Source organism: Grampus griseus (assembly GCF_964374135.1).
Source record: "Grampus griseus genome assembly, chromosome: 2".
Taxonomy (NCBI): domain Eukaryota; kingdom Metazoa; phylum Chordata; class Mammalia; order Artiodactyla; family Delphinidae; genus Grampus; species Grampus griseus.
This window is the reverse complement of record NC_139018.1, coordinates 3,423,689-3,451,272: the sequence shown is the minus strand read 5'-3', so window position 1 is coordinate 3,451,272 and position 27,584 is coordinate 3,423,689. Positions and strand designations below refer to the sequence as shown.

At 45.0% G+C, this 27,584-nt stretch overlaps 1 protein-coding gene across 6 annotated transcripts in view; it reads left to right on the top strand.

Moving 5' to 3' along the window:
• The window catches only part of PPP2R5C (protein phosphatase 2 regulatory subunit B'gamma), a 132,655-nt gene that overhangs the window by 60,328 nt on the left and 44,743 nt on the right, over positions 1–27,584 (top strand). For 4 of the 6 annotated variants that reach the window (XM_082647300.1, XM_082647304.1, XM_082647301.1 and 1 more), the window contains one exon: positions 19,588–19,787. The exons of the other annotated variants lie outside the window; for them this stretch is intronic. In XM_082647300.1, the coding sequence (XP_082503426.1) occupies positions 19,588–19,787 (200 nt within the window). The remainder of the gene's footprint in view (positions 1–19,587; positions 19,788–27,584) is intronic. 6 annotated transcript variants of the gene reach the window in all.

Genomic DNA, 27,584 nt, shown 5'->3' with positions numbered 1-27,584 from the left:
TTAGATTTTCAAAATTGTTTAAGGACATTTTTCAGTCCCCAAGCAAAAATAAATAGGATTAGATTCCCAGCAAAAAAGCATCTGAAATGCTCCACGCAGTTGAGGCCAGGAAGCTGGACAGGATTTCAGCTGAACTGTGGGCGGAGAGCTGGGGATGGAAGTCCCCTGACCTGCCCGCGGAGAGAGAGTGGCAGCCAGGCCTGACTGCGGCCACGGGCAAAGCCTTCCCTTCTGGGCTGCCGACCTGCCAGCTTGAGACCAGAATCGCAGCTTCTAGGATCATGCACTCGCTTACAGCTGGTTTTATCATTACTGTAAACATGTCATTCTGTTATTTTGGAAAGTTATACTTCAAGGATTATATGTCAAGGGTCTGAAGATAGTTCTTTTCCAAAATACTATTTAAACTGAATAAATTTATTTAAATATAATCCAATGTTAAATGTCTGGCTGGGATATTGCATACATTTTTCTAGACTAGCAAAATTTAAGGATTATTTCCATAATTTTTAAAGTTACATTTACCCTTAGATGTATACTACTGTATATAACAAATTGAACAAACATGGTTCTTCTCACTTCTTTAAATCCTACAGTGAGATGGGTCATACATAAAAGGGTGTTAAAAAGAAATGGGCTGTAAAGATATGTTAGGCAGATGCAAAAAAACCCGAGTCATAACACTAATAGTGGGCAAAGTTGAAATCAAGGCAAAATAAGATTCAGTGAGACAGGATTACTTCACCACCCCAAAGTGCACAGCGCACAGGATGGCAGAGCGACCGTGAACATACGCGATTTACCCAGGTGGTTCTGTGTCCAGAGCTAGAAGGACTGCAAGACAAAACTGATAAGGGGCTTCCCTGGTGGCGCAGTGGTTGAGAGTGCGCCTGCCGATGCAGGGGACGCGGGTTCGTGCCCCAGTCCACGGGGATCCCACATGCCGCGGAGCGGCTGGGCCCGTGAGCCATGGCCGCCGAGCCTGCGCGTCCGGAGCCTGTGCTCCGCAATGGGAGAGGCCACAACAGTGAGAGGCCCGCGTACCCCAAAAAAAACAAACAAAAACTGATAAGGCCGGGGTTGGGGCAGCGGGGGTGGAATGTGCCTGGATGGCCCTACCTGTCCCAGATCAGGTGGTGACTACAGATTATCATGGTGAACCAGGGAGACTTCAGAAAACAAGTGCTCACAAGGTTTGTACATTTAACAAATAATAGTTCGCAGAGAAAACCTCTGCAGGGACTTCCCTGGTCGTCCAGTGGGTAAGACTCCGTGCTCCCAATGCAAGGGGCCCAGGTTCAGTCCCTGGTCAGGGAACTAGATCCTGCACGCCGCAACCTAACCTAAGACCCGGCGCAGCCTAAATAAATAAATATATAAATATTTAAAACAAAACAACAAAAAAACACCTCTGCAATTTTCAACAAGTTGAAATAAGTAGAAACCATATTCTCTCATCATAATGCAATAAAAATGGGGATAAATGGAAAGGTAGAAACCAGGCCTCAGGGCAGAGAGGGCGTTTGTTGCTGCTGGCGTGGCCCTGTCTGGATCTCAGCACCACTGGCTGCTCCTTAGCGTCCGCATTTAAGCCCCGAGTTGTCTCCATGGACAGGCCTCCCCCGCCTCATCTAACCCATCACTAGGGTTTCTTCTTTCCTAAAATCATTTTGTTTATGAGGTGTTGAGATTTTGGTTTTACTTGCTTGTCTCCCTCACTTGAGTGAAACCCATAAAAGCAGGCCCTTCCCTGCCTTTTGAAAGCTTCATCCTCAAATGAACAAGTTGGTAAAGGTAACAGCCGCGCTACAAGGACTGTTTATAAGCGCATCCCGTCTATTGTCTGTCATCGGCACTGTCATCATCCTCGCTGTACTCTTGGGAGGGCGAAGCACAGGCTCGACACACTGCCCAGGAATGAAGGACAGGGTTGGCCAGGCCAGCTGTCTCGGGCCTGGGCTCTCCTACCAGAGCCACGGTGCCTCCAGTGGGTGACTGAATGAAACAAGGTGACGGCTTACGGAGTTGATGTGTGACACGATTATTAAGTAAGGATGAGAGGAAATCACTTAAACGCTTAGAAAGAAAAGGACCAAGATAAATTAAAGAATTACTGTCTTCTCTAAAGACAAGCAGAAACAAATGAAGCAGGAAACTGGGGGAAAAGGAATGAAACCCAAGAGCTGGTTTTGGAAGGAGGGCCACAGCAGCGAAAGGAGAAAGGAGAGGGGAGAGATGCTTCTAGCCAGCCTGGTGGGAAGGAGAGAATCGTGATGTTAACAGGCCAAGGAAAACAAATGGGAACATCTCAATAAACGTGAAGACGGCATTCTGTAAAATTCAACTTTCGTTCCCGATTTGTCGTTTTGTTTGCTCTTATTTTAACTTTTTGAAATAATTTCAAATTTACAAGTCGAAGAATGGCACAAAGAATTTTCTTTATCAAGTTTCACTCATTTGTCAATATTTTGCCACATTTGCTCTGCCGTTTCTCTCACGTGTATATATTTATATTCAGTGACCTGGGGTGGGGGAGTCTCACCAGCCCCTCCCCTCCTTCTGGGCCCTGGGTCCGGTTTTGCCTTGCTCCCCCAGGCGGCGACCTCTGGTGCAGGGCTCATCTCTTCGGTTTCTGTTATCTTTTCTTGTTGATCCTATAAATCCTCACTATTTTGTGAGCTTGTTGATGCCTTTTTTTAATATATATATACATATTTTTAAATTTTCATTTATTTTTGGCTGCGTTGGGTCTTCGTTGCTGTGCGCAGGCGTTCTCTAGTTGCGGCTAGCAGGGGCTACTCTTCCTTGTGGTGCGCGGGCTTCTCACTGCGGTGGCTTCTCTTGTTGTGGAGCGCGGGCTCTAGGCGCACGGGCTTCAGTAGTTGTGGCACGCGGGCTCAGTAGTTGTGGCTCGCGGGCCCTAGAGCGCAGGCTCAGTAGTTGTGGCGCACGGGCTTAGTTGCTCTGCGGCATGTGGGATCTTCCCGGACCAGGGCTTGAACCCGTGTCCCCTGCATTGGCAGACGGATTCTTAACCACCGGGCCCCCATTGTTGCTTTTAAACGGCTTTTTTTTTTTTTTGCTTTACACGGGTGTGGCCTCTCCCGTTGCGGAGCACAGGCTCCGGACGCGCAGGCTCAGCGGCCATGGCTCACGGGTCCAGCCACTCCACGGCATGTGGGAACTTCCCGGACCAGGGCACGAACCCGTGTCCCCTGCATCGGCGGACGGACTCTCAACCACTGCGCCACCAGGGAAGCCCTTCACTGAACTTTTAGTGAGGTTTTAGAAGGAAGTAGAACTAGGTAAATGTGTTCCATCATTAATCATAAAGCATTTTTGGTCACGTTATTTAAAAAAAAAAAAAAAACACCATGAGAAGATTTATTCTTATTAGAAGGTTCGATTTGTTAAATTGTAGCACACGTGGACAGTGAAATTCCAAACAATTAAAGATATGTTGGTCTATTTATTGATCTACAGGACATTCTTGACAGAGGGTTGAGTAAGGTAAAAACAGGAGCGAATGAAGCATGGTCTTCAGTAGCTCAGTCATTCACGTCAGCACATCTGTGTGCGTGGAGAGCACCCCCCGCCCCAGCAGGTGTGCGCCAGAATGCCCACAGTGCTGCTCGCTGAGCTTGCCTTCCTTGTGTTGTTTGGATTTTATTTATCCTACGGTGAGCGTGTGTTATTTTTCTGAAACCAGAATTCTTCCGAAATGTGTAATACATGTTGACCAGTGGTCGGCTGCATGCAGAAAGGTTTCACGTGTAAGTTCAGGCCCTTGGTTTCTTATATGTTCCTCCCTATGGTGCCCGCTTATACGTGACCCATTCTAGAGACCTGTTGTATTTTCATCTTTCCGCCCTCTGGGAACTGCTGCCAGCACCCTGGTCTTTGAGAGAAGCACTCTCCCATCGTCTTACAGAGCCAGAAAGAACCTTATTTTTCAGAGGCAGAAACTGTGGCCCAGAAATGCCAAGCAGCTGGTCCCAAACGGGGCACAGCAGTGTCTCCTGCTGCCCCGGTCTGCTTGCCGCTTTCCAGTTTAACTTGCCTCCTTACGCGTGTAAGCTTCAAGTAGCACCCCTGCCCCTCAGAAAACCCCAGCTCCACCGTAATCCTTTATAAACCTTCCAAATTTTAAGGATATTTTCCCACTCAAACTCCGTTACGCCACAAATTGATAGTCTAAAACGTCCATGAACTCATCGGGGAGATTGGCTCCTCCATGACCCAGCAGGCACATGGGTCATAATTGGATTTGGGGTCCATTCAGCCCCTCTCGGCCAACAGTTAAGGAGCTGCCCTTGCGCCAACACTGTTCTGAGAACCAGAGCAGCAGGGCACGGCCGCGGTGCCCTGTTCGCCAGAACATCCGTGTAATCGCGTTACGCACAACCAGACACCGTCAGCCTGAGAGTCGTCCTTTGTTAGGTGCAGATCTAGTTGCTGAGTGCAGTGCATTAGTGGCCTGCTTGGAGATGCCTGGAGAGGATGAAAAACGTTGCTTCCGTGACAGACATTTTTTAAGGGTAGGAGCATAAACAAGATTGAATGATAGAAGCTAACAAGTCACTGCATCTGATGAACAGAAACCAGAAACCAGCACCGTTTACGGAGGACGCACTCCATCTCAGGCATCACTCTAGCACGTCACGTCTGCTAATTCACAGCCACCCCACTGCGTAGTTACCCCCACTTCCCAGTTGAGGAAACCAAGGCCCAGAGGGATCAAGTATTCTGCCCAAGGTCACTAAGGTAGTTACAGGTGGAGCTGGAATTCCAGCCCACGTATTCTCACTTTCCACCCCAGTTCTTAATGCCTTTGTTCTACTGCTGCCTGGTGTCTCGGGGGCTTAATAAATATCTGCTAAGTGGAGGATTCAGAGTTAGAAACTAAGGGGGCAGCTGTGCCTAGTGATGACCTCAAGGTACCCCGAGCAGCAGTTGTCTTGATTTAACTATAAAACTTGGACCATAAAGAACTAGTCTTTGGAAGTACCTTGTTTTCCCAAATGGCACCAGCTCAGATCGCCAAATTCAACTGTGGCTCCAACACTGGAGGACAGGGACGGCTTGTCCAAAGGCCACGTCCTGCCCCAGGTCGGGCGAGTGCCCTCGGTGTCCAGACAGGCGCTTCCCCGGGGGTACGTTATGGTGTGCTCCTTTCTAATAAAGTCCTTCTGGTTTAAAATATAGAAAGCAGTCAAGAATAGAGGTTTCTCAGGGTCGAGAGAGGGAAGGGCCTGCCAGGGGGGACCAGGCAAGGCCGACAGGCAGACAGGGAGCAGATGCCCAGGCGGGCAAAGGACCGAGAGCTGGCGTCCTGTCTGAAAGGAGGGGCACCTCATCCTCCCCACCCGGCCATGCCTGTCCTGCCCGGAGACACGGAGGCTGCAGCTGCCTGTTGGAGCTCCTCGTGTGGCCCCTGCCTCCGCCTGCAGCTCTGCCCCTCGCCGTCCCCACAGGCGGGTCGGGCTCCTCTTCCCAGGTTCAGGAGCATCTCACGCGGTAGCCAGGCGGAGCCCTCCTTAGGCCAACAGGTTCTCCCCCTCGCCAAACCCTGCATGTCAAGAAGATAGGAACCAAGTAGCAGCAACATCTCGATTTGCCATGTAATTTGGGATCAGCTATGCAGAAAAGGATCAGCTAAATGTCTTTCAACACATACCAGAACACAAGAGTGTTTCTTGTTTTAACTAATAATAAAAAAGTCACATACTTAGGTGGCATGTTTTTCTCCAAGGGCAAGTGAACCTTTCGGTCAACGCCTTGGATGACGCACTAAACGCATTAGGCTTTAATCCGAGAAGAACGCCCTGCGCAGGGGTGTCGAATCGCTGCTCAGGAGCACCTGCGGTTGTGTCTTTGTCCCGTCGTTAGTTTTCGTGGCACATTCATCGAGCGCCTGTTGTGTGCTGAGCGTACCGCGGAGGTGGAGGATGCTGTGCCCGTCTTTATCTCCATGGTCCTCCCCAGATGAGGCCAAGTTCAGTGTCAGACATCAGAAAGCCCCTGGGGAGGGCTTCCGCTCCATGTCCCTGGAGGGGCGTGGGCCACCCCCGCCTTCAGAGTGCGCTGAGCCTTGGAGACGGGGCGGGGGCAGGGGGTATCGTTCTTCGTCACTGGCCGGTAACCTTACCATGACTGGCCTCTGAGCAGGGATTAGTTGATGGGCGGGTGAGCTGAAGACTGGAACCCAGCACAGGTAAACATCAGCACTAATTAATTAACACTAGACCTGGAGGGATGGGGTGGTGGGCATGTGAGGAGGTGAGGAGGCTGGCGGCTCCTGCGAGGGGGAGGGAGGCGTCCAGCACCGCTCTTTATCTGCTTCACCTCCTCAGAGGGTGGGCACACAACACACGTGCACACGGCCCCTGATTTCGTGGTTCCCAGCGTCCTGGTGCCTGTATCACTTTAGAGCCCTGATTCCCGGGCTCGTTCTCCACGGGACCTGGCACACGGGCCTTCAAGGCTTATTGCTTGCTGCAGCCCTGAGCCAGACATACGTGAAGAGCCCAGAATCCATCCTAAGAGAACTCGTTTCCAGAAAGAACCGCTCATATCTATTTGAGACACAGAGAAAGGAAGTAGAGAACACAAATAAAAACTGAAAAGACTCTATGTATTTTTTCAGGATATCCTTCTCACAACTCCACACTCTTCTATCTGCTGGTAAGCATATTAAACGTTCTGCAGCCTGCCTTTGGCCATCTCTTATTTGCGAAATGTAGTGAAAGCAGTTTTCCTGGAATGATGCCCGCCCTTGCACTTTAGGCAAGAGCTTCTCCATTGCCAGAGCTGTTGGTCGGCAGGCGCAGTGGTGGGGTGTGACGCTTCAGCAGGAATGCCAGCCTAAGTGAAGGATGAGGCGATACAACCAGAGGTGCTGGACGTTTACTGATTTGTACTAGTGGTGAGGGTCTGTCTAATTTGTTCCCAACAGGCATTCTAGAACTAGGTTCTTAAGCAGGAAATAGGGCCTTTGTCAACGCTGCTGGCGCTGTATCTTTGTGCTCCTAGGAATTCGAGCCGTCTTAATCTTTAACTGTCAGAGAGCCAAGGCTTTAATTCAGCAGACATCTGTGGAGTTCCTCCTGTGCGTCGCCTGTGCCAGGAGGTGGGGACACAGTCCTGAATGTCCGTGTGTGTCCGCTGTCTTACAGCTTAAGGAACCTGAGGCTTAGAGTCCTGTCCTGACTTCACCATGTTCTTTATGGTGGGGTCTAGGCTAGAAATCAGTATGTTTCTTCCATGTGACTGCCCTCACTGAGAAGTTCACTTGCCGTAATTAAGAGCTTCTCTGAGGAAACCAGTCTCTCCTGGCCTTTATCTCACCTCAGTCTGACCCGCTGCTTCCGGCTCTCCTCGCCCCACATGCCTCCCCCACGCCGTCCCCAGTGAAACTGCCGGTTCTCAGGTGCAGAGAACAGGAGCGAACTAGACCTTGGCTTCAGACACCGCTTTCTGAAATGAAACTATCTGCCTTATAGATTTACGCTGTAGTTTCACAGTGTAGAAAGGGACGTTGGGCTGGGGGTCAGTGGTGGAAAGTCGCGAGGAAAGTGAATATTACTGCTTTCTCTGCAGATAAAGGCAGGCTGAAGAATGGCAGGAAAACCAGAAGGGAGGGAAGGTCTCAAAGGCTGGAGGGAGGAGTGCCCAGGTTTGTGGGGAAGCCAGTTGGCTGTGGGATTTACACGAGATCGGCTTGTCCTGGGTAGACTTCCACCGCAGACTCGGCCCGGGGGTCGTAGGTCTTTTCCTGTGGGAGGGAGGATGTAAGCTTAGTGAACGAGTGCAACAGAGCTGATAACCTACAGAATTGGGATTTGCAAAGGGAACGTTCACAGTGGATTTCAAGCTATGGTTGTCACCAGCAAAACTTGTTTAAAGTGAAAGTGGCGATGTAGAAGCTGCTGGGCAGTCTTGCGTCGCCAGATCTACGTCCAGATGAATAGAGCAGGCAGTGCTAACGCTTTGCCCGCGCACTGGGATGCCACCCACAAGGACTGGAGAAGGGCGACTCCAGCGCAAGCGAGGGCAGGAGGGAGGGAGGGCTTGGTGCTCTTGGTTATTTCTCTCCGAACAGCAGGTAGACAGTGCTCGACACTCTTAGCCAGACGAGCGCTCTGGCCCCTTTGCGGTACCAGCTGGTTACTAGCTCCTTGCGTTAGGTAGTACAGAGCGTGACACGGGGAGCACGTGGGCTGTATTTGAATGGAATAACATCCATCGAGAAACCTGACCAGAGGCTCAGTATGTGCGGTGAAGTCCCATCAGATCTAAGACACTGTGGATTGTAGGTCAGACCTAGTTTTAAGAACCACCAAGAAAGAAAGAGAAAACAGCAAGGGAAAGAGGAACTTGATCTGTGGGAGGTTAACGTAGAAAGTGTAAACATTAGAATGGTTGAACTGTGATAACTTGGCATTGTGACACTGAGAAAGATTTATTGTAATTTTGAACATCATCAACCAAGTTAGGAACTGTTTGAGAAGATTAACTCAATTTTGGAATTATGTAGGTGCCAAGGATCGGGGTAGAATTCGTTTCATCACATCATCTACATGAAGTGAGTGTTTCATTCAGTATGTTTATCATGCTTTCAAGTTGTAGAAGTTTGGATTTATGGAGTAAGAGATAATTGTTACCAAAAATGATCCCTGCTAGGCCAGCACCCTGAGGAGCCGTGCTTGGTGTCATGACTGCCTCGCGACAAGGCTGAGAAATTGGTTCCCAGACTGTTGCCTTCTCCTTTGAAGTAGATCTTCCTACTTCTGTCATCCTCATTTCAGTCCCCCGTGTCACTTCTGAAAAGATCTTTTTCCCAGGTCACGTTGTGTCACTCACTCATCTGCTTAAAAACCCTCTGTGATCAAAGCGATCTACTCACAGTACTTCTCAGATTATTCTATCCAAATGCAAACCTCTGAGAGTCCAGAGTGCTGAAATGCCTGTCACAAGCGTCCAGGTTTCCTGGAAGAACTTGATTTTGTCCTGAGTTTATATGGACTTTGCATTCTACTCTGATACATGTATCATCATTTTAATACAAATATGGTTTAAGTTATGGTACCGCTCAGTTAAACTACCTGAATTCCCTTCTTTCAGATCGCCTTTTTTTATTCTGAGCAAATATTTGAGGTCCCAGTATGTGCTTGACCAGTTCTAGATACTGAGGACAAAGTAATGAACAAGACAGAGTTCCTCCTCTATGAAAAATGTTTGACTAAAGATCCAGTGTGATTAATTTAGGGTTTGTAAAGTGTAATCTGTTATTCTCATTTAAGCCTCTGTCTTTTTGAGGAAAATTGGTTTTCCAGGAGAATTTGCCCTGTAACTTCAAGGCCCTCCGATTTGAGAAGTGGGCACCTGTAGATAAAGTCTTTGCAGCTGAGCGTGGCCCCGGTCCCTCCACAGTGAGCCTCAGCCTCCCTGAACTGATGTGGCTCCTGCCCTCCCTCCAAGGCCAAGCTCAAATGCACCCCAGGAAACCCTTTCCTGCACCTGCACCCTGCCCCCCCACCCCCAGGCCCCATCACACCTCACACGTCAGTACACTTCTCATATGTTTTAGTTGTTATTTTCTTTTAGATCAAGTATCATGTTTAAATTTATCTCTGTGTTGTCATGCCTGGTACAGTGCCTGGCATGTGTATGTCAGATAAATTTTTTACTTAATTCCTTACGATACAGGCTCCACGTGTTCAAGGCTGGTGCCTGCTCTGCTCTGCTTCATACCAGATGCTTTAGATCTGATAAGTCATACCACAATTTTTATATTATACATCTGGAGTCATAATTGCTGATCTTTTCTCTGAGAGGAAGAGGGAGAAACTTTATATAATTAGAAAAATTAGAGATCACTTAGATTTCATCTGGACTGGGAAATTTTTTCAATTAAAAAAAAGAGATATCCAGAGCTGAAATTCTTCCACACAAATACCGCATAGAGGGACGCTAGGAAATGTGCTGGGATCGTGTGTGTCGTGTCCCAAGTAGATGGAGGTTAGTTTGGAGATTGTCGGTGTCTGTTCCCCTAAAGCTGTCATGGAGGACACGCCACGTATACCTGTGCCTGGAGTGTGCGTGCTGGGCGGCTCGGGGAGACCCAGGCGCCGGCTGCCGCGCTTGCCTCTTGGGAGGAGGGTCGGAGGCAGAGGGTGGCTGTGGAGGAAGGAGGCTCGTGTCTCACTGTGTGTTCTTGAGGGCCTTTTGCCGTAGGCACGGATCCTGGGCCTTTTTAATTTGTAATGTGACTCACAGCGCGTATAGAACAACTAAAGAGTGTCATGAATAATTACAAAGCGAATATTTCTGTAACCAGCACCCCTACCAGGCACCCCTGGAGCTCCCGGAAGGTCCTGTATTCCCAGCGCACAGGCATATTTGTCTGCCTCTGTCCTTGGTGACGCCAGACCCCGCAGCCCTGCCCAGCAGTGTGAGACCTCCAGCCGAGCACAGCTCCTCCCAACACTTGTTTTCCTCAGACTTTTTGCCATTCTTTTGGGTGTCTTGTGATATCTCATTGTGGGTTTTTTTTTAATTTATTTTATATTTTTATTTTTGGCTGTGTTGGGTCTGAGTTGCTGCGCGCAGGCTTTCTCTAGTTGCAGCGAGTGGGGGCTACTCTTCGTTGAGGTGCGTGGGCTTCTCATTGCGGTGGCTTCTCTTTTTTTTTTTTTTTTTTTGCGGTACACGGGCCTCTCACTGTTGTGGCCTCTCCCGTTGCGGGGCACAGGCTCCGGACGCGCAGGCCCAGCGGCATGGCTCACGGGCCCAGCCGCTCCGTGGCATGTGGGATCCTCCCGGACCGGGGCACGAACCCGTGTCCCCTCCTTCGGCAGGCGGACTCTCAACCACTGCGCCACCAGGGAAGCCCATGGTGGCATCTCTTGTTGCAGAACATCTCTTGTTGCAGAACATCTCTAGGCACGCGGGCTTCAGTAGCTGTGGCACATGGACTCTAGAGCGCAGGCTCAGTAGTTGTGGCGCACGGGCTTAGTTGCTCCGCGGCATGTGGGATCTTCCTGGCCAGGGATCAAACCATGTGCCCTGCATTGGCAGGCGGATTCTTAACCACTGCGCCACCAGAGAAGTCCCTCTCGTTGTGGTTTTAATTTGCATTCCTCTGGCCATAAATGAGTGACAGCCTTTCACGAGTGATTAGGCTTTGGGGTATATTCATGAAGTGCTTGGTTAAGACGTTTGCCTCCTTTTCTGTTGGTACTCTGAATATTTCTTACTGATTTATTGGAAATGCTTACATATTCTGGACATTAATTCATTGGCTATATGTATTCAAATAGTTCCCCCACTCTGTGGCTTGTCTGTTCATTCTTTGTGGTGTCTTGATGAAGAAAAATGTTTGATTTTGTATAGTTCAATATATCAGTCTTGTAATGATTACAGTTCTTAGGTCTTAAGAAGTCCTCTACCTCTTTCTCTCTATGAGATATTCTTTTGTATTATTTTCTAAAAGCATTAGAGTTTTGTCTTTCAGACTGAAGTCCTAACCCTCCAGGAACTTATTTTTTATTTTTGCATATAATGTGGTCCAATTTCTTCTTCTTTTCTTTCTCCTTTCTTCCTTCCTTTCTGTCCCAGCGCCATATTTTCAAAGACTGAACTTTCGTCACTGTTCTGTAATCCAGTCTGTCCTAAATCAGTTATCCACGTCTGCACAGGCCTGTTCTGGGCTCTGTTCTCTGTGGCAGTACAGGGCTGGGCCATTGTCATTTATGAAGCTTCCCCGCTGAGTCTAGATTTCTGGAACAGCAAGTCCCCCCACCCTGCCGTTCTTCTCCAAGGGTCTTGGTTGGTGTTGACCCTTTGCTTTTCCACGTAATACCTTTTAGAAGTCACTTAGCACTTCACCGAATTCTCTGTTGGATGTGGATTGGGGTGGCACTGAGCCTACAGGTCAGCTCCTTAATCTGGGAAGCGTTATCTAGAGAGTCTGGGGGTAAGCATCGAACTGGGTGGGGAGCTATGGGTGGGGAGCTAGCAAGAGCTTCCCTCTGAGAGGGCACGGAGATGAGGGAGCCGCTCTCACCGCTTCCTTGCAGCGCGTTGCTCAGGCAGGGAAGAGAACAGTGTGGGCATTTCCAAGTGAGAGGGTGGCATACACAGAAAACTGAAGGGAGTTACAGATATGCCGGTAGGATTAGTAAGAGTTGAGGTAGCTAGATACAAAAGTAATACCCCAAATCTGTTCTTTTCTAGATCACAGCAGCAGTTAGAAAATTCTTCAGTCTTTTTAAAGGTACACTTTACAGTAGCATCAGAACTTAATAAATACCTAAGAATAAATCTAAAAAATGATTTATTTTTTAGATTTACGTTTTTAGGAGAAAATTGTAAATTTTTATTGAAAGACACTTAAGGAAAAAAGTAATTGGAGAAATATTCCATGTTCATGGATTGAAAGATTCAATATTGCAGCGACTGCTGTTCTCCCCATATTGATAGGGGAAATTTGAAGGGCCGTGAATAGTCAAGACATGAAGCAGAGAAAGGGGAAGGAACTTAGTCTCACACATAGTAAGGCCCGTTGTAAGGCTCTGAGAGTCCGTGGTGTTGGTGCCCAGAGAAGCGATGGTGCAGCAGAAGGGCTCTCGTGTCCGCAGACACTTGATCCAGGACAGAGGAGACGCAGGAGGCCATGGGGAAATGGTCATTTCAAAAATGGTGCATGAATTTTACTTTCAAAAACAAAGTAATACCGCCGAACTGTTCTCGGTGGGGGAAACTTGCCATCTGCTAAGTGTTCTCGTATGCGAAATAGAACTAAGTGGATTAGTGCATATTAATGACGAATCCCAAATTTACTCCAAATTGTTAGTAGTTGGATTCAACTTTATTCCTGCTCACTTTGTACTAAGAATAAATACACTGGAAAGACAAGAGGACCCCAGAGCTGAAGGATTGGCTCTGTGCTTTTGGAGAGTTTGCACGCTGGTTTCAGTTTTGTGTGGTGTCTCTTGTCTGCAGGCTCAGGACAGGCACATGTTCGTAGACTCGTGGCCCCATACTATCAGGAAGGTGGCACAAGTGCTGGGAGGGTGGGGGGCGGGGAGCGGTGGACGCACGGGGGTCTCTGAAAGTCAATCTGCCTTAGCTGCTTAGCAGAGGAGTACATGAGTGAGCGCAAAGTGGTTCCCACCCTTACGGGCATGCCTCTGAGGGCATCTCTCCAGGTGATGTTCTCTGGGCCTGTGGTCTGTGCAGCTCTGGCTTTTTGTCTCATTGGGGTTATGTTTATTTGAGAAAAGCCATCATCTGCATGCTAGAAAGGCCTGTCTTTCTGTGACTGTCCTACTGAAAGTTGGTCCTTTTTGTATCTTGGAATGTTTCTCCTCACCACCAAGACGTGTCATGTGGAAGTGGGCTTGGCTTTTTTTCTTTCCCCCCATAGTTTTTCTCCTCACAAATAGAGTTCACATGATGCCTCTTCACATACAGTGGTAGTTTAGTGATGCAGCCTTATCATGTCCTATCCTACAATTTGGTGGTTAAAATTTATTGTCACGTCCATCGGTCCCTTCAGTAACTGAGGTACCCAAATGCTCAAAACACCTGTGGAGTCAGCTGTGACATGCTCAGTCATTTAGGATTCACTTGGGAAGGCCTGCCCACTGCCCAGCAGTGGCCTCCAGACCCTTGATCAGACTTACCTGGCAGTAGAGTAGTCTCAAGCACACACCTCCAGTGCTCAATTCCTATACTAAATACCAGTGCATCTTACTTTGTTATTCTTTGCAGAAGAAAATATCAGTAGAAGTTCTACTGTCATCACCTTGGGTAGCCCCCAGGGCTCACCTCCACTTTGGAGGTCAGGGGTCGGTGGAGGTGTCCACTCCTTATAGCTTGGTCTGGCGTGCCACTGATGTGAGAACGCTGCCCTCCTCCACCGTGGGACCAGGAACACTCACAAAGCCAGAAATGGGGGCTGCCCCCCACTCTGGGTAACTTCATTGAACATCCCTTTGCATCATTTATTAATTACAGGCTTCCCTTTAGTACGTATGTTTTTAGAAGGATGACCCGTTCTCACCTTCAGGTGCCATGGGTTGGAGTCTTTTCTCTGCTCCTCGCCCCCTGCAGGTTTTGCATGAGTATGTCCATGTGGTTTGCTCCTGGTATCATCAAGGATTTACCTTGAAATAATTGGGAAGTATCCCAAGTTCACATTAACAAATCAGTGAAAATAGTTTGGGGAAGGGGGGAGGGGGCGAAAAGATTTATACAAACATGAGGTACTTGTGACATTATTGGTGTAGAAGACTGTTACAGCGCTTAGCGTGAAAAATAATAATAAAAGGGTATATTAATAATATAATAATAATAAAAGGGTATATTAATAATATAATAATAATAAAAGGGTATATTAATAATATAATAATAATAAAAGGGTATATTAATAATATAATAATAATAAAAGGGTATATTAATAATATAATAATAATAAAAGGGTATATTAATAATATAATAATAATAAAAGGGTATATTAATAATATAATAATAATAAAAGGGTATATTAATAATATAATAATAATAAAAGGGTATATTAATAATATAATAATAATAAAAGGGTATATTAATAATATAATAATAATAAAAGGGTATATTAATAATATAATAATAATAAAAGGGTATATTAATAATATAATAATAATAAAAGGGTATATTAATAATATAATAATAATAAAAGGGTATATTAATAATATAATAATAATAAAAGGGTATATTAATAATATAATAATAATAAAAGGGTATATTAATAATATAATAATAATAAAAGGGTATATTAATAATATAATAATAATAAAAGGGTATATTAATAATATAATAATAATAAAAGGGTATATTAATAATATAATAATAATAAAAGGGTATATTAATAATATAATAATAATAAAAGGGTATATTAATAATATAATAATAATAAAAGGGTATATTAATAATATAATAATAATAAAAGGGTATATTAATAATATAATAATAATAAAAGGGTATATTAATAATATAATAATAATAAAAGGGTATATTAATAATATAATAATAATAAAAGGGTATATTAATAATATAATAATAATAAAAGGGTATATTAATAATATAATAATAATAAAAGGGTATATTAATAATATAATAATAATAAAAGGGTATATTAAGTAACGTTGGCAGCGTTCTCCAGCCAAAATGGTGATTGCCTCTTCCGTGTTCCTCTTCCTCTTAGGTCAGAGGACTCAATATGGTGTTGGGCCTCTGGGTGGTGTCCTGGGACTTGTCCTGGGCAGCTGTCCTCTTCACATCCCTTTCTAGTTACAGAGCCCTGTCACGGGGTTCCTGACAGTGCCCACAGGCTACAGAATTTTGTCTCATATTATGCTATTTAGTTGGTATTCTCTTCCGGGCTTAAGACTGCTCATTAATATGTCCTGAAACAAGAATGTTGGTGTTATTAGTCCGTGTACAGTTTAAAATTAAAGTAAGCCAGTGTCACTCATGGGCAGAATTCAAAATCCATTCTTTTTTTTAAAATTCTGCTTCGTAGGAGTAATTGTAAGAATTGGGTCAAATCCAGGGTCATGGTTTATTACCTAAGAGTCAGGCACTCTTGAATACCAAACACTGAAGTGTAATATACCAACAGTGTCAGTCCCAGTTAGTTTTTATCATTTGGTTCACATTACATGATAATCAGAACAGTAAAGTCAGATACAGGTTATATTCTGTCATACCTTCTTTCTTCTTTCAAGATTAGCAGTGCTAACTTAATAGTTTTTAAAGAGCTTATTTTTTAATTATTACAAAAATAACTCACACCGGTAAAGAATCAGAATACATAAAGGTAAAAAAGCATATTCTTCTGCCACCTCCACTCATTTTTATTCCCAGTGGTACAGTCCTGTTAACGCAGCAGAAAGTAAAGATTTTTAAAATATGGTGACCAATAAGAAGCTAAATTAACTTGCATTCAAAAACCATATGGAAATACTTGATAGGGGCTATGGATGCAATATTTTTACAACTATATTCAACTTGATTGGTACAATATACTTTTTTTTAAACAGTGCAGTTGTAAATGTAACCACATGAGGTGTTAAAAAATAAAAGAGGGCTTCCCTGGTGGCGCAGCGGTTGGGAGTCCGCCTGCCGATGCAGGGGACCCGGGTTCGTGCCCCGGTCCGGGAGGATCCTGCATGACGCGGAGCGGCTGGGCCCATGAGCCATGGCTGCTGAGCCTGCACGTCCGGAGCCTGTGCTCCGCAACGGGAGGGGCCACAGCACTGAGAGGCCCGCGTACCGCAAAAAAACAAACAAAAATAATAATAATAATAAAAGAGTTCATGAGATTATGCTCACAAACTTCTTTTTTATAAACTATAAACGAAAATAGTACAGTAACACCTTAGCTGTCTGGAACCCTGGGACAATTGACAGTTTCCAGAAAGTTGAGATTTCCTTGCTTTTTAGAAGAATTTTAGATAGAAATTCTATGAAAAAAGAAAAAGATTTTACTCTGCTCTTCCTTCTTATCATAATAGGTTTGTTTTAGTGTTTTGGTGACAGCTAAGTCATCATCAGGTGGCTCTTGGGGTAAATGTGGGCTTCTCAGTTCTCTGCGGCACCAAGGACATGAGGAAGCCAGAAGGTTCCACGTATACAAGCTGTGGCTACAAAATGCACTCATTTAAGATGATCCTGGCAAAGTGGAGGGTGAGCAGAGGTGTCGAATTGAGTGAGGACTGAAGTCAAGCACGGAGCTTTTCATTGAAAAGGGCTGGATATCTGCATGTACAGATACCCAGACATTATAGTGACTGTTACTCATTTAAGTGATTCCAGTCACCTGGACTCAGAATGTTTATGGATCACAGCTCGGTTCCCATGGTCCCCTGAGTCCCCTTCAGGCAGCATATCCTCACCCCTTGCACCGGCTGTGCACTGCTGACCTCTGCGTGCAGTGTGGGAACTAGGGGAGCTCCCCAGGAAATGGGCCATTCCGGTGGCTGTGCTGAGTGCCTGCTGTTTGCAGGGCTCCACACTGGGCATTAGGGGGTACCGAGAACCAGGAAACAATCACCTGGGACCTGCCCTCAGACAGCAGCTAGATGGGGAAGAAGTGCCCAGCAAGGCAGCTGCCTGTTAAAGGCAGTAGGAGCTTAAAGACAGCCCAGGAGTACGTCCTCTCTGACCAGGCAGGGAGGGAGGCCTGAGCAAGAACCCCAAACAGGAGGGGGCGGTTAGGGCAGGAAAGGAAAGCAGGGTGGGCGGGGCGGGCTCTGAGGCAGAGAGAGGCGGGTGGAAGCAGGAGCGCCAGGCCCCGCCCCTAGGCGCCCACTGGGGTGCCGGCTGTTGTGGGGAAGGGCACCCAGCAGCTTTGATCTCAGGACCCCTTCACGCTCCTAAAAACTATGTAGGACCCAGAGAGCTTTTGTTTATGCGGATTTGGCTACCGATACTGACCACGCTTGAAATTAAACCAGAAAAAATGTGTGTTTATTAATTCATTAAAAATAATAAACCTTATTACATGTTAACAGAAATATCACACTTTTATGAAAATAGCCATATTTCCTAAAACAAAGACAAGTTTAGTGAGAGGGAGGCATCATTTTCTCTTTTTGCAAATCTTTTTAATGTCTGGCTTAATAGGAGAGAGCTGGATTCTCCTGTGTGCCTCTGCATTCAGTCTGTTGCCACATGTTTTGGTTGAAACAATGTAGGAAGACACTGATTGGGAAAAGGAGGAGTATTTTAATAGGCTTTTCAGATAGTTGTGGACATTTTCTTTGATACTACACCAAAACTTAACAAACGAGAAGTTTCTTGAACGAATCTGCAATGTGGACTCTGAAACCATGTGAATAAACTCTCTATACACTTTATTACATTAAAACCCAGTGGACTGGGACTTCCCTGGTGGCGCAGTGGTTAAGAATCCGCCTGCCAATGCAGGGGACACGGGTTCGAGCCCTGGTCCAGGAAGATCCCACATGCCACGGAGCAACTAAGCCCGTGCGCCACAACTGCTGAGCCCACGTGCCATAACTACTGAAGCCCGTGCGCTTGGAGCCGGTGCTCCACAACAAGAGAAGCCACCGCAGTGAGAAGCCCACGCACTGCAACGAAGGGTAGCCCCCGCTCACTGCAACTAGATAAAGCCCACGCGCAGCAACAAAGACCCAAAACACAGCCATAAATAAATAAATTAATTTTAAAAAACAAAAACCAGTGGAATCTCTTGCCCTTTGAATGGCTCTTTTGCCCTTGACTGATACTGTAACACCATTTATTGATCACGTGGAAAATACTGGTTCACTGAGTCATGGAGATCTTTGGAGCCATTTTGCAGATCTTGGACACATTTCAGTCAATGTGTCTATAAACCCTATTCGTTAATATCACCACTGATCTCATTTTCACTGAAAAAAGCTGTCAAGCTCACACTGGCAGATTGGAGTTTTCCAGACCTCCCAGAATTCTAGAAAGTCACACAGAGCTCCATCACTTTCCAGCCCTGCACTGACCCTCTATGCCTGTATCTCGTCTCTGTTATGTCATTGCAAAGATTACATTTTGTAAATATGTATAAAGCTTTTAATATGGCACCTGGCCCTGGTAAGCACTCCCTCAGTAATATTATCAATTGCGCTCTTTCTGCATTGTTGACATCGTGTGTAATGTGCATTGACCATAGCCCGCGTTGAGGAGGAGATGTGCTTTGTGTGGGGCACCAGGGTGGAGACCCTCACAGCGTGTGTGTGACAGCTCGTTTGGGAAGCTCCACACTGATGCCACTTGTTGTTTGCCAGCTGGCCGATGGATGGCCACTGTGCCCTTCCCCTGGAAGTTCAGAACAACAGCAGACCTGAGGGAGCATCCTTCCTGTGACCTTTTCTTACCTTGTCTGTACCTGTTGCAGCTGTCACGCGGTGTGGGTGTCCGTGCCCCTCACTCCACACCGGGGCTGTGGTTTTTGCCTCTTGTTCCACTGCCCAGCACAGTGCCAGCATGTGATCATTGGTGCTAGGTTATGTTTGTTGAATGAATGCATTTAGAAGGAATTTATTTTGAACAGTAACTCTGGACGTGGCTTCAGAGAGTTAAAAAGTATAGAAACTTTATCATACGAAGCATATGATCTGAGCAGTGACTAGCTGTTCTTTTTTCCTTTCATTTTCTTTAAGGAATGTTTAACCTCTATTCACCCCTACCCCATCTCTTATTTCTTTTTTTTTTTTTTTTTTTTTGGCGGTACGCAGGCCTCTCACCATTGTGGCCTCTCCCGTTGCGGAGCACAGGCTCCAGACGCGCAGGCTCAGCGGCCATGGCTCACGGGCCCAGCCGCTCCGCGGCATGTGGGATCTTCCCGGACCGGGACATGATCCCGTGTCCCCTGCATCGGCAGGCGGACTCTGAACCACTGCGCCACCAGGGAAGCCCCATCTCTTGTTTCTTGAATCTCTATTAATTCGAAATAAAAATAGTAGAAAGCTTAAAAGTATTTCACAATAATTCTGGGTTAAGCATTTTTGCAGTCAATATACTTTGCTTTCTCCTTTTCAGATGTTCCTCCTGCTGATCAAGAGAAGCTTTTTATCCAGAAGTTACGTCAGTGTTGTGTCCTCTTTGACTTTGTTTCCGATCCACTAAGTGACCTAAAGTGGAAGGAAGTAAAACGAGCTGCTTTAAGTGAAATGGTAGAATATATCACCCATAATCGGAATGTGATCACAGAGCCTATTTACCCAGAAGTAGTCCATATGGTAAGTGATTACGGTTTAACCAGCGTGTCCCAAACCTGAGTTACAAACAGGACTCTGATATTCTTAGACTGTGCTAAGACATTTGAGCCTAACATGACACTTGCCACGAAAAAATGCTGCTGTTCAAAAATTTGTACTTGTACCTCGAAGAATGAAAATCTTTGTAATATGTCCTGGATTACAGCGAGGGACCTTCTAGGGACGAAAGTGCCCTACATGTGTTAACTCATTTAATCCTCACAACTACCCTGTGGGGTAGAAATGTTAGAACTTTCATTTGTACTTACTGCCTTACCCTCTTTAAATCTTTTTTAAGATATATAACATTAATGTAATAGTGCTCATATATAATTTAGAAGTAAGCATGTTGTCCATACATGTACAGGAAAATTCTAATGATGGGGAGGAGTTAAGACAGTGGTGGGACCAAGCTGGTGTCAGGACAGTCCACCCTGATGAGCTGAGATGCACCCAGCTCTTGTCATCCTGTAGTTAGTTCATCGTTGGTTTCATTCAGCCCCAAAATCTCAGTCTCCTGTTCCCGGGTCCTTTGCAGGTCCCATTGTGACCTCAGTCACTACCGCCTGGAAACATTTCATGTGATACCATTACTAAAACTCTTACGTTTGACACTGAACTCCAGTTTTCTCTTGAGCTTTTTTGAATTGTTGGTGTTTTGTCTGCTTTTGAAATAGTACTCCCCAGTTACTAGGGAATCCTCGTGGCTTAACATAAAATTTTAAATGCTGATTTCCATTGAACTCCTTAAGTTTCTGATTTTTTCCCCAAAGCTATATATTTCAAAATTGACTAGACTCGTTGACCTAAAATATGTTTCTTTCTTACGTTAGTGTGTTTGCTTTGGAAAAAGAAAGTCGGGTTCTTTTTGCATTCACAATCTGTTGTATCCAAAGTTGAGATCAACCTGATTAATTTATTACTGTTAACTCTTACAGTTCAGAATTTACCAGCATGTAGTCAGCCTAGGACTGTGAGAGCCGTTTGGGTTCCTCCACCAGACTCCCACCAGAAGAACCGTCACAAGCATATACTGAGCAGTAAATCCTCAAAAACCTCACCCATTCAGACTAAGGAAAGTTGCGGAATGTCTTCTTTTCCCTCTCGGTTTCAACTCTCAATTACTCTGGAAGGCCTCCCAAACCCCAGAATCACAAAGAAAAATCCCTAATACTTTCTCCTAACACTCTCATAATTCTGTTGTTCACAGTACATTTTGTAATCCTCCTGGAACTTTTTTTTTTTAATGGCTCAGGGTAGGGATATAACTTTGTCTTATAAAATGATTGAAAAATCATTAGTCCCTACATTGTGTGTTGAACATTCCATTTTCTCCGTCGATTTTAAATGCTGCTTTATTATATATTAAATTCATTCTCTTTTTGAATTACATGTACTAATATGTCATCTATTAAATTTATAAACACGTAAGTTTATTCTATATTAAATGACACGTATGGAAGGTTTTTCAGTTTCGACAGAGCCTCGGCTGCCTGCAGTCCCTGAGTCCCACTCTTAACCCAGGAGGGAGGAGTCTGCGGAGCCCAGTGAGGCGAGGCTTGGCGGGTTGGGGTCAGAGCCCTGCCCTTGCACCACGTCGGGCCTGCCTGCTTGAATCAGTCTCTCCCGTGCGTTTCACAGAGGCGGTGCGCATTACCAGAACCACCTAGGAGACCGGAAGCCCTTGAGACTTTTTTTAGATTAAATAATCATTACTCCTCATCTCCCTGTTAAAACCATGTCCTAATAGCCAGGTTCTCCTCCTGCCGTCTTAGCTTTGTTCCCCACCCGGAAATTCAAGCCATCTTCAGAGTATTGGCCACTTTATTTTGCCCCTAAAGCACGTAGCAGACACTTCCCGAGTATGCGCTGAGCACTTTTTCAGATGAGGAAGTAGAGTGGTGACCAAGGCTTCTGCCCTCCCAAGGCTCTGACCAGTAATATGTCATTTTAGGTTAAGGTAAGGCAGTGAAGAAGGTGAAACGGGGGAAGTAGGTAGAGTTACAGGACTGCCCATGAGGCGGGAAGAAGGTGCAGAGAGAAATCTGGTACAAGATGAGTTACACTGTCCCATGAAGATATGTGCACAAGAGGCGCTTTTCCGCGTCACTTGAGAGAACAGGGGACAGACCGTCCATTCTGTCCTCTGACTGGAGCGAGGGCAGGAGAGAGCACAGCCGTTCCCTTACCTCGAGCTTGAATGAGTGGTGTGGGGCAGAGAGGATTTCTGTTTTGTTTGCTGTTGTTTTGTTTTCTATAAAGACAGAAGGCATTGATGACAGATATGATGATGAAGAAGGCGTGTGGTGGGGATGGTACTTGGCAGTGGTTTCTAACCCTTTCAGGAGTAGCGAGTGGGTGCAGATTTCAAGCAGCCAATGGAAGGCCTCCACCCCAGGCAGTGCCTGGACCCAGCAGGGCAGGTGTAAGAAATGGGGGCCCCTTTGTAGTTCCCTCTGGACGCCCCTGGTGTGCGTACCACTGAAGTGGCACTCAGCCAACTTGCTTGAAGGATTGCCTGGTGTGTGTGTGTGTGTGTGTGTGTGTATGTATTTTTGTTTTGTCATAGTTGTTTTTTGTTTCGTTTTGTTTTGGTTTTTTCAGCCGCGTCATGCGGCATGCAGGATCTTAGCTCCCCAACCAGGGATCGAACCCATGCCCCCTGCAGTGGAAATGTGGAGTCTTAACCACTCGACCACCAGGAAAGTCCCTGTGGTAGTATTTTTAAAGACGTTAATGCCCACTTACTGTGAAGAATCCAAAGCTCTACAGATGTTATACTTCTTACGTTTACTTCTTTTAAATATGTTGCCTATTAGACTGTGCTGCTGTATGTTTTTTAACAGAGTTGTTGAGAGGTAATTCACATATACAATCTACCCCTTTAAAATGTACAAGTCGGTTGTCTTTAGTGTATTCACAGGACTGTGCAGGCATCGTCACATCTAATTTTGTAACATTTTCATCCCCCTGAAAGAAATCCCATACCCATTAACCATTACTGCCATTCCTCCCTCACTCCCCACTCCCCACTCCCCACCCCTGGTAACTACTCATCTACTTTATGTCTCTATAGATTTGCCTAACCTGGATCTTTCTTAGAAATGGCATTATACACTATGTGGCCTTCTTTCATTTAGCGTAATGTTTTCAAGTTTCATCCATGTTGTAGCGTGTGTCAGAACTTCTTTTTATTGATAAATACTATTCCAGGGACTTCCCTGGTGGCACAGTGGTTAAGAATCCGCCTGCCAATGCCGGGGACATGGGTTCGATCCCTGGTCCAGGAAGATCCCACATGCCACAGAGCAACTAAGCCCGTGCGCCACAACTACTGAGCCTGCGCCCTAGAGCCCATGAGCCACAACTACTGAGCCCGTGTGCCACAACTACTGCAGCCCGCGCGCCTAGACCCCGTGCTCCACAACAAGAGAAGCCACCGCAACGAGAAGCCCGCTCACCACAACGAAGAGTAGCCCCCGCTCGCCGCAACTAGAGAAAGCCTGCCCGCAGCAACGAAGACCCAACGCAGCCATAAATAAATAAATAAATTTTAAAAATAATAAATAAATAATGTTCCATTATATGAATATATACCACGTTTTATTTATCTATTCATCCATGGATGGACATTTGGGTTATTTCTGCTACTTAGCAGTTATGAATAATGCTACTGTGACCATTCATGTACAAGATTTTTGTGCATATATGTTTTCATTTCTCGAGTGTTCACCTAGGAGTGGAATTGCTGGTGACGTGTTAACACTATGTGTTTAGCGTTTTGGAGAGCTGCCAGACTGCTTTCCAAAGTGGCTGCACCATTTATTCCCACCAGCAGGGTATGAGGGTTCCAGTTTCTCCGCATTTTCAATACTTGTTACTATCTGTCTTTTTGACGGTAGCCATCCTAGTAGGTGTGAGGTAGGACCTCACTGTGGTTTTGATTTACGTTTCCCTCTTGGCTAATGATGTCCAGCATCTTTTCACGTGTGCTGTGTATTTTTATACATCATAGACAGTAGTCCTAGAAATTAACGGAACCTTATAGATCCTCTAGCCTGACTTTTATTTTCCAGATTTCAAAAACTTAGGTTCAGGGAGATGAGGATGAAAAGGAGAATTACTCAGGAAGGGAAACTCCTGGCATCTAAATTCTCAGGCCTAAATTACATAAACTCCATTATCTCTTAATTTCACTCATTTTTAAAATATAGTCAGCCATCTGTTTTTGTTTTTTTTCAATTGACTAATCTGTTTTTCAGGCATTGGCATTTCTCTCATAGTGAAAACACTGATAGCAAAATCCAGCTAATAGCGTAGCCACTTTTTTCACAGAACACCATTTTTACTTGAAGATTGACAGACAGGTTATTCAGACTTGGATATTTAGGGAGCATTTTCTCACAAAATAAAATAAGAATGTCACTTTAAGGAAAATAATTGACAGTGTTTGTTGCCAAAGATAAAATTTGAGCTTTCAGGCAAAATTTTGGATTTTGAAAGATTTGTATCCACCAGTGCAAGCTTCAGCTTCCGGGTGCTGCAAGCTCTCCTGCTGAGATTGGTGTCGTTATGAATGAATTAGATCTTTAATACACACGACAGAAGGAATGAGGCATGGTGATGCCTGCACAGTCCTGTGGGTATACTAAAAACAATTGAATTGTACACTTTAAAAGGGCGGATTGTGTTATATGTGAATTATCTCTCAATAACTCTGTTTTTAAAAAGCATAGCAGTCCAGTCCAATAGGCAATATATTTAAAATATATGAATACACATAATTCAGTGAGGCCAGTATTTTCTAAATGACCAAAACTGATGATCCCAAATCATTCATCGGCCAGAGGGCCGTTCAGAATGCAAGACACACCAGTGGATTTTCGTGAATTAGAGACCCCCTCATTGATAAGATTTATGATTCCACAGAATAGCTAACCTTTAGTAAACTACCACTTATCAAGTTTTGGTGTAGTATCAAAGAAGTCCACAATATCTAAAAGGGCTATTAAATACCCCTCCCTTTTCCAACTACATATCTGCTGGAGACAGTCTTCCTATATTTCCACCAAATTAACATTCTGAACATAGAAGCAGATGTAAGAATCCAGCTGTTTTTTATTAAACCAGACAGTAAAGAGATTTGCAGAGATGTGAAACAGTACCACTCTTCTCACTGAATTTGTTTTGGGAAATACTTTTATTTAATATGAGTTGTTTTATGAAATAGCAAATGTTATGAAAAATTTATTTTTTATAAATTTATATTTATACTGACATAATGGGTTTGCTATTTTTTAATGAATGAATATTTTTAAAATTCCTCTGCTTTAATTTCTACTGCAGTCAATATCCATAGATATAACTTGCATAAACAAAAGTTCTTTGGGATCCTCAATCATTTTTAGGAGTTTAAAGGGGTCCTGAGGCCAAAAAGTGTGCGAACCACTCGTCTCAAAGAGCGCTGCCCCAAGGCCGCAGCACCAGCGCCACCTGGGAGCAGGTCAGAAACGGCGTTTCCTGGGTCGCAGCGCTTTGCTTACACGTGTTCTCCAGGTCATTCTGAATGGCCTCCCTGCCTTGCCCCCTGAGGTTAAGCCCTCACATACTACCTGTGACAACTCTTAACTCCCCCTGGGCTGTCAGTTTCCAGAGAGAAAGGTTTGGGATGTCAGAGGCTCAGTAATGCTCACTCTGGAGTCTCCTGCCTGGACAAGGGCACTAAGACTAGTCTTAGTCACAGATGAAACCACCTGCAGGTCAGAAAAGGAATCGGTTAGATCAATGGTTGAATGAAGTGGATGGCTCAAAAGTGCTTCACGTCAAGATGGACCTCTCTAGAATTACCCACATCTTTGGTGCTGGATTACTCTGTAGCAGTCAGTGAATAAGATGTGGGGTGTGGGGCTTCCCTGGTCGCGCAGTGGTTAAGAATCCGCCTGACAATGCAAGGACACGGGTTCGAGCCCTGGGCCGGGAAGATCCCACATGCCGTGGAGCAACTAAGCCCGTGCGCCACAACTACTGAGCCTGCGCGCTAGAGCCCGCGAGCCACAGCTACTGGAGCCCACGTGCCACAACTACTGAAGCCCACGCACCTAGAGCCTGTGCTCCACAACAAGAGAAACCACCGCAGTGAGAAGCCCGTGCACCGCAACAAAGAGTAGCCCCTGCTCGCCACAACTAGAGAAAGCCCGCGTGCAGCAATGAAGACCCAATGCAGCCAAAAATTAATTAATTAATCAATTAAAAAAAAAAGATGCAGAATGTGCCCTTACGCAGTCTACCCTTACCTTTCCGGGAGACTGTGTTCTAGAGGAATAGAGAGCAAACTGTTAATAGTAGCTGCCTTTAGATAGTGTGATTATGTGGATTTTCCCCTTTTATGAGTAAATTTTTGTCATTTTAAAAAATTTTCATGATGATCATGTATCACATTTGCCATTATCAAAAATCAATAAATGCGTTTTTCTTTAAAAAAAAAAAAAACCTTGTCGTGTATAGTGTAATAGCAGTACTGTCCTTATCAGGACTCATGTTGGGTTTCCAGGGAAAATGAGTTCATCATGGTATTTTAATGCGTACTGCTTGTAAATGACTAGATAGTACCTTACAAGTTTTCTTTCATGCTTAGGGTTCAAGTCAACATTTTCTGTTAAGGTCAGAGGAGTTTTTCTTGGGTCCTGTGGGAGGTATCATGCCCAGATCCCCAGGATGATTGTCTCGTGTTTCATTTAAGGATTGATGTTGGACAGTCTCCTTCTACTGTTTTTATATCTGATGTTTACAGTGTGTACTGGAAAGTATTACTTGTTGTAAGGGTGAAGAAATGAGAGAGGAAAGGATGTTTTGAATTCAAGGAAGTATATTAACCAGTGAAGCTTCCAATAGTTCTTTCAGGTAATGATTTAAGTCACGCATTCCTCTTTTTGCTTAGTTGTTTCTGTTTTGCCAAAGTCACAGTAACGTGGGGTGAAGAAGCACTGCCATCATCGATGAGCTAAGGGGAGATTCAGGCATAAAGTGCTTTTTGAAAAACAGCGAATGATTTTTCTACTTCAGATACCCCGTGAGCCGTTTCTTGGAGATTTGTTCTTATTTTGAGAGAATTACCCTTTGTTTTGTTTGATGTTTTTATTAAGTGTGTGCTTATTTTAAATAAGTGAAATAAATGTAAAAAGAGAAAAAAAAGTTAATCTTTTTCCGTACTCCACCCCTCGCCAATTCTACCTAAACCCACCCCCACCTCCAACCGCCACCAACTTAATTTATATGTACTTTTTTTTCCAAAAGGCTAGTAAGCGATCTTCCCCGGTTGGTCCAGTGGTTAAGACTGCACGCTCCCAATGCAGGGGGCACAGGTTCAATCTCTGGTTGGGGAACTAAGATCCCGTATGCTACACGGTGTGGCCTAAAAAAAAAAAAAAAAAGGTTACTAAGAAACTTTGGGGGATGCTGGGTATATTTATCGTCTTGGTTGTGTAATGGTTTCACAGATGTATGTAAATGTTAAATGTATCGAACTGTACACTTTACATACGGTAAGGTTATACCTCACTAAAGCTGGGGTTTTTTAAGCTCCTAAATTGATAGGTATTTCTGTTGGTCTAGGGGCACAGTGAAGAAATTACTAAGATATTAAGGGCATTGTGAATCAAGAAGGTTTGAGAACTTAGAGCCTAGAAAATATTTACTATCTTTCTGTAGCGTTTTAAATTATTTTTAAATTTACATTCGGCAAGATTACGTTTTTAGTGAGGCGTTCTCTTGAGATTTGAT